The 11,411-nt window shown below is 41.3% G+C and overlaps 1 protein-coding gene across 1 annotated transcript in view; it reads left to right on the forward strand.

The window, feature by feature from the left end:
- NUP214 (nucleoporin 214) overlaps positions 1-11,411 on the forward strand; it is a 44,792-nt gene that overhangs the window by 13,515 nt on the left and 19,866 nt on the right. Inside the window, exons 17-25 of the mRNA XM_035898240.1 lie at positions 1,970-2,073; positions 2,735-2,917; positions 3,398-3,483; positions 3,584-3,667; positions 4,004-4,249; positions 4,997-5,158; positions 6,112-6,220; positions 9,477-9,552; positions 10,269-10,377. Coding sequence (XP_035754133.1) covers positions 1,970-2,073; positions 2,735-2,917; positions 3,398-3,483; positions 3,584-3,667; positions 4,004-4,249; positions 4,997-5,158; positions 6,112-6,220; positions 9,477-9,552; positions 10,269-10,377 — 1,159 coding nt within the window. The remainder of the gene's footprint in view (positions 1-1,969; positions 2,074-2,734; positions 2,918-3,397; positions 3,484-3,583; positions 3,668-4,003; positions 4,250-4,996; positions 5,159-6,111; positions 6,221-9,476; positions 9,553-10,268; positions 10,378-11,411) is intronic.

Consider the following 11,411-nt stretch of genomic DNA (forward strand, 5'->3'; position numbering starts at 1 on the left):
CCTGCTGAAGGGAAGTAGTTCACCTGAGATCCAAGTCTAGTCTACGCTTAGAATGTCTCTTGACATCCTGTTCCTTCTTAGCCTGTAGTGTTTGCTCAGGGATTTCAGTTAAAAGAATTTTTTTTTTTCAACACTTTGTAGAAGAATTCTTGGAATTATTTTTATCTTCAGCAAGTGCCTTCTGGAACGATTTGATGATCTATTATGACTTACAGAATTGTGTGGTTAATTTCATGGATGGTGGAGCATAAAGCTAAATGATATTCTAAAAGCTGAGGTACAAAGGAAAATAACCAGCAGTACATAAAGAGGCTTTCAAAGACATGAAAGAAACTAGGGGTGAAGCACTCTTTTTGTTACAGCTCTGGTGATGAGAGGGCTACTTAACCCTAAGCAAAATAGAGTGAATGTGCCCTACAAATGATACTTGGTCTTTTATACACCGGTAAGTTCCCCTCAAGAAGTTTATCTAGCAGGCTGAAGACATAATTGAATGTCATCTTTGTTACAGTAGGTATCAAGAGCATGCACACAGGCAGTTACTGGAAACCAGTTGACATGAAGTAATTTTTTTTAGGTTTGATCACTAATCTTCACCTGAATTCTGTAGAATGATTCACAGTCTTAATTGTATGCCTGTGTTGATGTCCAGTATGTCCCTGTGACATTTCAAGCTTATGCTTGTGACTTCAGAGAGATGATATAGCATCTTGAAATGCTTGTTTCACTGATCTAGAGAGATGATCGTGAGGAAAGAATAACAGAGTGGGAGAGATGTGGAAGTGGATTGGAATGTAAGGAGAGAGCTTTCAGGTCAACTTTCTGAAAGTTTATGAGAAAGACAGCTCTAGTCTGACTCTCAATTTTGTTCCGTCTACATCATACCATTCTCTTGTGTGAGAAAAGCTCACTTAGTCAACTTTGTGTATTCGTTTCCAATGAAGTTTTAAAGATCCTGAGGCTTTTCTGACATCCAGCCATATAGGTTTGCTGTCCACAGACTTACTGCTGTTTAATGCTCATAGTTGCTGGAGAGAGGAAAGCTGTGCTTGGTAGTGTGTAACACTAAACGCACAGTAGGACTGGGTTTGGTTTCACATTAGGTATGTCACCTTAGAATTTCATGTTGTATCTTGAAAATAGTTGCAGTGGAATTTTTCCCAAGCTGTGTTACTTGGCTGCTTCATCACTGTATTTAGGTAAGCATTCTGCTGAGATGTGCTGAAACCAACCACAGTTTCCATTTCCATTTTATGAGATTGGAGTTCAAGATATGTATGCCATGACAGGCTGGAGGGATGACAGTTATGAGACTGAACACTGGTTTTGTTTAGGGAGCGGGGCTTGTAGCCAGAGGTCTCTGGCTTAGTTGTGCAACTGTGTGGTTGTGGATAAGTCACTTTTTGCTCTCTGTGCTTTTTTTTTTTTTTTTTTTTTTTTCCTACCTATAAAAATCAAGCTAATTCCTTGCCTTAACGTGGGAGTTGTGAGCATTTGTGAATGCTTTCATGAATCATAGCCTGTGAACGCTGGTATCCTAGAGCCATGTGGATAGCCTGCAAAACTTTGATCACCTATAATTGTTAGAAGTTTCAACATTGTAAAATGGGAGCAAATGACTCATGTTCTGGAAATGAGATTTGAAATAAGGTTTGTTTTGTATAATGCCTGATGTTTGTAAAACCCTTTCTGTAAAGACCTGGCAATGTTTTGCAAACATTATGGAGAGTATTATTTCTAGTTGAGAGCTGGGATAAAACATCTAAGCCAAGCCTTGTGGGTATCCCATTGGTTGATAAGTAGATTTTTCACTATGTTGGATTCTGTTGTGCCAATAAAACTTTCCAGGCAGAAATATGGGAAAGTGCTGCATGGCTTGGACTGAATGAGCCCAAAGGGTCTTCAGCTTCTTCAACTGAAACTGAGATTTCTGCAGAGCACTAAAAGCTGGCTTTATTTTGCGTGATAGGAAATTCGACGCTTGCACCAGTATGTGAAGTTTGCTGTTCAGGATGTGAATGATGTTTTGGATTTGGAGTGGGATCGGCACCTGGAACAGAAGAGAAAACAGAAGTAAGTAATGGAAATTGGAATACAGAACAACTGTAAGGAACATGTCAGTGAGTTGGACAATAGTCTCTAATCAACAGACAAAAGCCTTTTTCCATTTAACAGTATGATCTTTTTCAATGGGGTCTAGGAATAAAGCTTCACTAAGACACCTAATGGGACCTATAGGTTCAGACTATTTGGCTTCATACATGTTACAAGCTTGCTGCATCTCTGTGTGCTGTCTAAATAATGATTATAGAAAAAAAACCCTGTAAAATAAGCTTTGTAGAAGCCAAATGCATCCATTGGTGGTAGCTAATGAAACCTTTCTAATAAATAAACCATAGAATCATAGAATTGCTTTGGTTGGAAAAGACCTTTAAGATCATCGAGTCCAACCTTTAACCTAACCCTGCCATCCCACCACTAAACCATGTCCCTAAGCACCTCATCTATCCTTCTTTTAAATACCATCTTGAAGTAAATGAGCTAAATGAATAAACTTGCATCATATCCAAAGGAGAAATATGCATTTGAGATGAACGAAACTGCTTTGGTGTTCAAACCAAACCATGACCTCATGGAGTTTAAGGAGCTAGAAGCACTAATCTACTTTGTGTATGCATGCCTGCTTGTGGCCAGATATGGTCCTTATCCCTGTCTCTTGATCTGATGTCTTAAGGCGTCTCATAGTTCCTGAGCGAGAGACTTTGTTTAACACCCTGGCTAATAACCGGGAAATAATCAATCAGCAGAGGAAGAGACTAAATCAGCTTGTGAACAGCCTGCAGCAGCTCCGACTGTATAATCAGACATCTCAGTGGAGTGTTCCCAGTGATACATCTTCTCTTAGCAGTGCTCAAAGGTATGTGAAACATGCATTCCTGAGTGGTGTTGACACTCCTACTCTCTTGGCCCCCAGCAATGTGGAAGGGTGCATCTTCCAAAGAATGATGTTTTCTGGATGTGGTGTGGGAAGATAGGATGTCCTAAAAATGATACTGAACTATGTCCAGGTGATACAAAAGCTCATTGATTATATTCTGTGACACACTGATGCTTATCAGAACCTTCCCCTAAAAGTTACGGTTTTTATAGTAAACAGGATAATAGAGCCTCTAGACTGAGGTGCTGCTGATTGTCTGAATTTAGGGGAAGAAGTGAATGGCTTTTAGAGCTTCCAAAATAATTCAAGATGCATGTAAAATAGCACAGTATCTAGAGGAGCTGGTTGCTCTTCCAGATGAGCCAAGGGTTCTAGTGGCTTCTTTGGCCCCTTTTTGTTCCTGATTTGGTTGGTTTCTTTCTGCTGATCATGGGTTTTCATTGCTCTGCCTTGTCCCAGTTTTGACAGTGACCTTGAAAGCCTGCGCAATGCCTTGATGAAAACTACCTTGGAATCACATGCCAAACCTCTGCCTAAAGTACCTGGTAATTTATTCTTTCTTCTTGACATTCACACTATAAATGTGAATTACTTTGGTTGACTTGCAGTTTGATTATAGACTAATGAGGATCTTTGGTTTTCCAGCTAAATTATCCCCTGTGAAACAGGCACAGTTGAGGAATTTCCTAGCCAAGAGGAAAACTCCACCAATTAGGTCTACAGCTCCAGGTAAACCTTTAGTTACTGTAGAATTCCAAAATGCTTTCCAGGCAGGTGACCTACCTGCTGTGGGAATCAGTCCTCAAGTTAGCTTTTGGCTTCTCACTCTTCAGCCCCTACTTCTCATTTCCTCTTGCCCCTTCTGCTCTCAGTAAGAATTTCCTTCAGTTACTGTCTTCTTGGAGGCTGCTTTTCCTGGCAGTTAAGAAGTCAAATCCTATTAATGCAGGATTAAAAGAAGCCAGTTGAAGAGCATCCCAAAATAAGGTGACTCTGTCTTGGCTGTTAGGCTGGATGGTTCCCTTAACTTAATACACACATGTGATTTTGTTTCTGATATTGCAGCAAATTTGTCCCGATCTGCCTTCTTGTCGACAAGATATTACGAAGATTTGGATGAAGTCAGTTCAACATCCTCAGTTTCCCAGTCGCTGGAGAATGACGATTCGCAGGTGGTGGACCAGGAAGAAGAGGCTGCTCCAGTCCAAGTCCCTCGTCATGCTCCTGTCGTCCGTACGCCCTCTATCCAGCCTGGTTTGATGGCTCAGTCGCCGTCCTTTGGGAAACAGCACCTCTCCCTGGGTACTTTGCGTGAGTTGTTTTTGCGGTGTCTCTCCTACTCTGCATGTGTTCTTGCTGGTATCTTTAACCACTGCATCCATTGCCAGTGCTTCAGGTCTTGGAGAAATGAGATTGCAGTATGCAGTTCTACATGGCCAAGTTTCCAGAAGCGGTTAGCAGAGTGACGTTATAGCCCCAGGAACTTGAGCTAAAAGTGCTAAAACATCTTGACTCATTGACTGTGTTTTTCTGACAGCCTGTTTCTTTCAGATAGTACTGACCATAGGTAGCATTTTCTTCCTCTAGTATTTCACCTTAAGTGTATACCATGATTTCTTAAAATAGTGCCCAAAGACCAGGAAACTGAAGCACTACTGCATTTGGTTGGTGTGGCCAAGGGTAGGAGTCTGAGCCCAGTGAGTCACTGTAAGAACTATTATTTGCATACACTCGGCTTTCATTGTGCAAGAGAGGTTTTTTATTTAATCTCTGTAGCCAGAGAGAAAAATCAAGTGTCAGCAGAAGTGTCTGTAACAGCAAAGTGAAAGTCATCTAATGCATTGAAATGACAGCTATTGAGATTTACTTGCTAAATTCATTGGGGTATACAGAAACTGCCAGGGACAGGCTGTATTGATTGTTTAAAAGGCCTGCGTGTCAGTCTTGTCAGAAGGAAGCTGCGTACTTAGAGGAACTGTAGTTCAGCAAAGGCTTTCAAGTCTCCCTGATTTGTAGAGATACAGTGAACTGTAATACTCTTGCTCGTTTGTTTTTTAGTGCCTACGTCTTCAAACAGAATCATACCACAAGGGGCAGACAGTACAATGCTTGCAACAAAGACTGTGAAACATGGGGCCCCTGCTCCCACTGTCACTGTTCCAGCACCACAAGCAGCTGCTGCTGCAGCTCTGCGGAGGCAGATGGCTAACCAGGCCCCAGGTATGAGGATGGCTAATAGCCTAAGTGACCTCTGAGCAGTCGAATGTGGCTTTCACAGGAATTTAACGCTCTCAAAGAAGATCATCAAACAAAATGTGACGCAGATCTGTATTTGTTGCACCTCTGAGCTATCCAGTGTTTTTTTGTCTTCCTTCTTCCTGTAAGCTACTAGTACAAAATGCCTGAGAAACTCCCACCTCAGGTTTCTTTGTACCTCTTTCCATCTGTGCAGTGGCAGGAGTATTGATGACTCTTAGGAGGTCCTGGCATGGCAATTGATCTGTGTGCAAGAAACTGTTGGAGAGCAGAGAAAAGATGTCACATGCTTGTATTAATAACTCTTCATTGTTAGCTATGCAATTAAAGATCTGAATTGTACAACAATTTTAATATTGAAAAGTTAAAGGTGAACTGTTGAGTTAAGCCTTGGATCTGCATGTAAGGTTTTGAGGTGACAGGAGAAAGGTTCCCCAATTTAAGCTTTTCTTGTTTGGTTTTCGATGTTTCTCGGTGCTTCCCCACTATTGCAGAGTCAATGCAGAAAGGAAACAAAATTCATTTACTGGTGGAGGAATTGGATTAGTTAATTTTCCTTGCCCAAGGAGAGCATAAGTGCAGAAAGTGGACTACTGACATGACTTCTGGCAGAGGCTGGGGTGTAACTAGGCAGATCATTTCTGTTTACCTAAGGTGTTACAATGTAGGTAACGGAATGTTTGTAAGAGTCATTGGATTTGGTCAGCTAATGGGGAAGAATGTACCCGCTCTAGAAAGCTGCCCACTTCCTTGATGACCTTATTGAAGGCTGAGATACCAAACATTTTGGGCCAGATAAACCACATATCTTCTAGAAACTTGCATGGATTTCTTCTGGAGTTACTCATGGGCAACATATTGAATGAAATGCTTAATATGGAGATCATCCTGACTTTTTTTTTTTTCTTTTCCTTAAGCTGTAAGCACCTCTTTGACTGAATCAACTCTGAAGAATGTTCCTCAAGTGGTAAATGTGCGAGAACTCAAGACTAGTGCATTGACTCCAGCTGTCTCCACCGTAATAGGGTGAGTGGGTGCTTCCCTTCTTTCTGGTAGCCTTTGATAGCACCTGCAATAGAGCACATCTGCCGGTGGGTAGCAGTAGTAGTATTTCACATAGTCTGACTATGTAAGGCCTAAGGTGGATGCGTTTAGAGAAGAGCCTTGGGTTTGTGAAATGAAAGGAAGAAATATTTCTTTCCAGGTCATTCAAGGATTTGCTAATGGCTTGTCCTGAACAAATGACGAGACCAGTATTAACCTCCTTCTCCATTAGTCTGTGAAATGCATTTTACTGCATCCTCTTCTTTGGGGATCCAGTGGCTTCGCTACTAATACGTACTTTGAATCTGGTATCTCTCCAATCACTACCTCTGTTCTGCCTCTTTTTGTGAAGGAAGTGCCACACCTCTGTCGCTGAGTGTGGTCTGTGGCCTTAAGCTGTCCAGATGTTGTTCCTTCTACTTTGTCATCTACTACAGAGAAAACCTTCTCTGGAGTTATACCTCTTCTGTCTGTTCCCAGATTCACCCCCTGAGGGAAGGAGAACTGTGCTCTGGCTTTTCTGGAAACTTGTCTCAAATTTTTTGACATCAGAATTTTGATTGAAGGGTTGGGTGTCAATAGGCACTCATCACTTTGGAAAAATAGAGCTGCAAGGCTGTCTTCCTCATGAGTAAATTATGAACGTTGTCTTTTGGTATTTAACCTTAAATTTGTTAAGATTTCTCATGGGTTAGCTGTAACACTTGGCTTTCCTACTTCTCTGCCTCCTACAGAGAACAACCAGCTCAGCTCATTCCAGAGATTTCTGTCTTATCACCAGATTCTGTCACCAGCTGCAGAACTAGTCCTTTTTCCCGTCATCGTAACGACCTTGAAACTGTCTTTGCTTGAAGTTCCTACTATTGCCTAAGACCAAGATAATGCATTGCACTTTCTGGGCTGGGGAGGCAAGGGTACTACTGAAAAGTCTGAGCAAAGTTATGCTCACTGCATAAGGCAGGATAAACTCACCACATACATCTGATTATAAGTCCACACAGAGTTGCAAATGCTTTATCCAAATAACTGTGGGTGATACGTGCAGCTCCTGGAACAATTTCTGTTGTTGCATGACTTACGGTTTTCATACATGTGTGTATACTGTTCACTGTCAAAGAAAAACGGTGAAATTCCTCTGATGCAGCTTTTCAAAAAGGGAACAGAGTCTTACAGTTGTGGTACCCAGCTGCTGACCTTGAAATTTACTTCATGGTTTCTTCTGCGTTTTAATTGAGAAACAGTTTGGGAACTTTTTATTTTTTTCTGAGACGGGAAAGGGCAATGCTTACATCTTTTGAAAGTAAAATTTGCAAACAGCTCTGCTTGGGAAATTTTGCTAAAAGCAGTGCTATGACCAGGAAGAGTTCTCCACCATCCTTCTCATCAAAACTATGATGGAAAAAGTAAAGGCTGTACACAGGCAGGGACATGAGCGAGCGATAGGTATCTGAGATTGGTTTTCACTTGAACTGTAGTTAAAGACCTGTCTTACTTTCAAGTAGTTTTAGAGTGGAAGTATTGATTATCTCTCTAATTTATAGAGCACCAGCTAGCTTGATATCTTGAAGGCTTTTTACAGTCTTATTTTATAGCTGACCTCATAAAAATGTACTCTCTAAAAATTCTACCCAAATGAACTGTGCCTGCCGGTCAGATTCAGCACTAAAATAAAGCGCATTCACCCAGAAAAGTTAATTCATCAGTTTTTGCTACTTCAGACATCCTGGCTCTGTTTTGCCACCACAGCACACTCTTCAGGTTGTTAAGCAGTAATGATTTTTCAGTTGTTATCGGTGTTTCAGTTGTTCAGTGGCCTGTGGCTAGGTGTGTTGGTGGTCCCAGTCCAGTTACTTTATATATAGTTTTCAGTGCAAAAAAACCCCTCTTTCCATAACTGAAGTCAAACCTGGCATTTCATAGCCTTGTCAGAGAAGCTCTGCGTCAAGTGATCTTGAGACTTTTCAGGGGAAAAGGTCCCATCCTGTCATGCATTTCACAGACCTTCCAATGTTTTCTTCTTTGTTCAGGGTTTGTATGAACTTGAAATTTACAGGTGTACCTTCCCAGTGTGGACTCTTTCCAGTGCTAATCTGAAGTTTTCCTTGTTTGCTTTACTTTTGCTCTGGGCAGAGGGCAAATCCAGGCCATGCAACGTAGAGAGAGAGCATTCATTTCTGGAAGGATGAATTTGCTAGTAATGCAAAGCTGTTTAAGCACAAAACCCTATCCAAGACCAAACGGCTATGCAAAATTACTGTTTCATGCATGTGTCCCCTTCCTTTGGAATACAGTAGGAAATTTCTGTGAATTGGCCTGTAGCTGACCAAATAGTAAATGCCGTTTGGGAGTCCTCATGCTTTAGGAGATATATAACTTTTGGTGCCCAGATTCACTTGCTGTCTGGGATTTGCAGCCTCGGCCCTTTCTATAGTACAGAGATTGCTTGTTGCCTTAGGGAACGCCTGGTCTGAGTCAAGATGGAAAGAGCCTGCTAGGATAAGAGGAAGCTGGCCTTTGCCACCAAGAGAATATAATTAGTGTTGAATTTAAGCTTCCGAAAGCTTGGATGGCTGTTCCCAAGTTACAGTGACTTGGTGTGTTAATGGCCCACAGCATGTACGCAGGATGCTTCACCCCAGGAGTAGCCACCTTTCTACAGCAATTGTCTGTGGCATCTGATGTATAATTTATTTCATGGTCAAAATTCCCAAACCTATAATGTGGAATAGAGGTTAATTTTATCGCAGTTCTTGCCATGGCTTCATTAATGTTTATACTACATTTCAGAGACATGAAGTGCTCTCCCCCCCCTCCCCAGCTTTGTCTCCTTGGTCAGCGTTTCTGAGAGTTGCCTGTCCTTGTCTGGGCTGCACACGATCAAGGAAGCTTCTTAAATTTGTTATCCACTAGGCATAAAATTGTAATCCCCTTACCTGCTGATTTTTCACAACTCCTTGTAAAATAGAAAGGCCTGACTCTCTTCAGAGACAAGAGTGTGTGAAAAAGGCTTGATCGCTTAAGTCTAGAGCTTTAAACACATTTGCAGACTTCCTTTGTTAAATGTGGCTGATTCATTTAAGAGGTTTATTCCCTAATCAGATTTGTTCATTTGGAGTTGTGTGTGTAATCTTTAATAGCAGTGGTTGTTCAAGAGTTCTGGAAACTGTGCTTTTTGAGAGGTGAGGAAGTCTTCCTTTAGACTAGTCATTCATTTAATGTTTTAATTTTCCTTTTTAAGGTCATCTGTACCTCACTCTGCAGCCCAGGCAGTCCACCAAGTTTTGGCAACTGTTGCTACAAATCAAGCCAAACAGGTATCTTGATCTAGAACCCTTCCCTGTGGAATACTGTATCTGGGCATGCTCAGCACAGTTTGGGGTTTAATTGTTGGTAAACAGGTCATTTAAAGATATCTTTTCATGGCTTACCCTGCATTCTTGGCAAACCATCTATTTATCTGTGACCTCGACAGTGTGATGCCAGGCATATCTTTGTTATGTCGTGCATTTTCTCTCTTTTGAAGACTTGCAGATTTCTAATGGCCACAGCTTTGCAGCAGTAAGGGTTGGAATTGACACCAAAGGGAACTGTATTAAGTAGATATTCCTAAATTTCACCAAAAAACCCCAGTGCTAGGCAATTGACTGATAAAGTAGTTTATCTATCCTGTTATTCTACTGAAAACATTTCTTATTGGTCAACAAGCTGCTAGGTTTTATGTCCACACTTCAAAAAAAACAGACAGCAGTCTTTGCCCCATGGAATCATTGAGCTGTTGCTCACGGAGGCTTACTGGCCTCTGCAAGAGACTTGTTGAAAAAGCTGACTATTGACCCTGTATTTAAGTGTCCCTGTATTTAAGTGTCAAAATACAATGGGCCCAAGATTGAAGGGCACTTCTAAGTGCTTCAACCACCTTCTTCTAGTTTGTTCTTAAGTCATTGCATGACTTTTATAATGCCAAACGAAGGTCAGAAGGACCTTTATTAATGGACAGACTGCACTGAGCTGAAGTGGTTTGTGTTTTTAGACGCCCCTAACAAGCTCACTTAAAGGACAGACTCCACCTTCTGCTGTGTGTGCACCCTCTCCTGTGGTATCTACAACTGGCCCAACATCATCTGGCAACAAAATCTCAGGTACGTTGTCTTCGATGGAGATGGAAATAAGGCCTGGATGTCTCTTGCTGCCTGTCAGACAGGGTGCACAATCCAGAGAATGAAGACACTGAGGAAAAAAGATTTGCCTCCACTGAGAGGCTGCTGTGCCAATCTTGAGGAAGAGAATTTGAAAAACCAAGGTACAGAAGAGCAGGAGAGTGGTTTTGTATACAACCCTGTCCTGTGTTTTGTCTCTGTGCCTGCATCTAGAATTCAGTGATAGAATTCCTTGTTCAGAGTGGGCTCAGAATGTGTAACCCTTATCAAGAAATGTTGAAAGCACATCTGCCAAAGGCTGCTGTGGTTTGACAGCAAATCAAAACTATCCATCTTTGCTTTTTGTCTTTTAAACATGAAAATCTTGCTAGTTTAAAACATTTTAAGCATGCTGGTTTGATTTTTAAACATGCAGCACCATAGAAGTACCTGAACTAGCTTGAAATGAACTAACGCAGGTACTGGGTCTGTTGAGCATCGAGCTGTATGACCAACTTCACGGCCAGTTCAGATGCTGTGATCAGTCGCACACAGTTTAGAAGCTTCTAAGGAAAGGAATGCTCAGTTTACACCAGTGTAAATGGGGGAAGAGGAAACACTTAGGGAAGGAAGGAATTGATTTTTAATGTGTATTAGATAGTAATGCTTGCATTGGACATGGTTTTATAAGCCTCTTGCATAAATGTCTGAAATCCATCTCTGTTGGTCTTCTGCCTTTAATCCATGGATGTAGGTTGCCTCTTAGCCAGGGTAAGAAGCAGTAAAAATAGCTGAGTCACTTTTGACTTGGCAAACGCTTCTTAAATTTTGGTTTATTGAAAGTGTCAGCTCCTGAATTTGATGGCACTTCCTTTTTATTTGAAGTGTGTTTTGATATGTTGATGAGAGATTTTACCAAGGATTTTTTGATTTTATTGTTTCATTTTTATTGTCAAGATGTTGACACCTGTCTTTGCTCTAGTCTCATATATGTTACTGCCTTAAATCTTTGAAATAATTCATGTGTTCTCTGAAGT

The sequence above is a fragment of the Egretta garzetta genome, unplaced genomic scaffold (assembly GCF_000687185.1).
Source record: "Egretta garzetta isolate BGI_Z169 unplaced genomic scaffold, ASM68718v1 scaffold497, whole genome shotgun sequence".
Taxonomy (NCBI): Eukaryota; Metazoa; Chordata; class Aves; order Pelecaniformes; family Ardeidae; genus Egretta; species Egretta garzetta.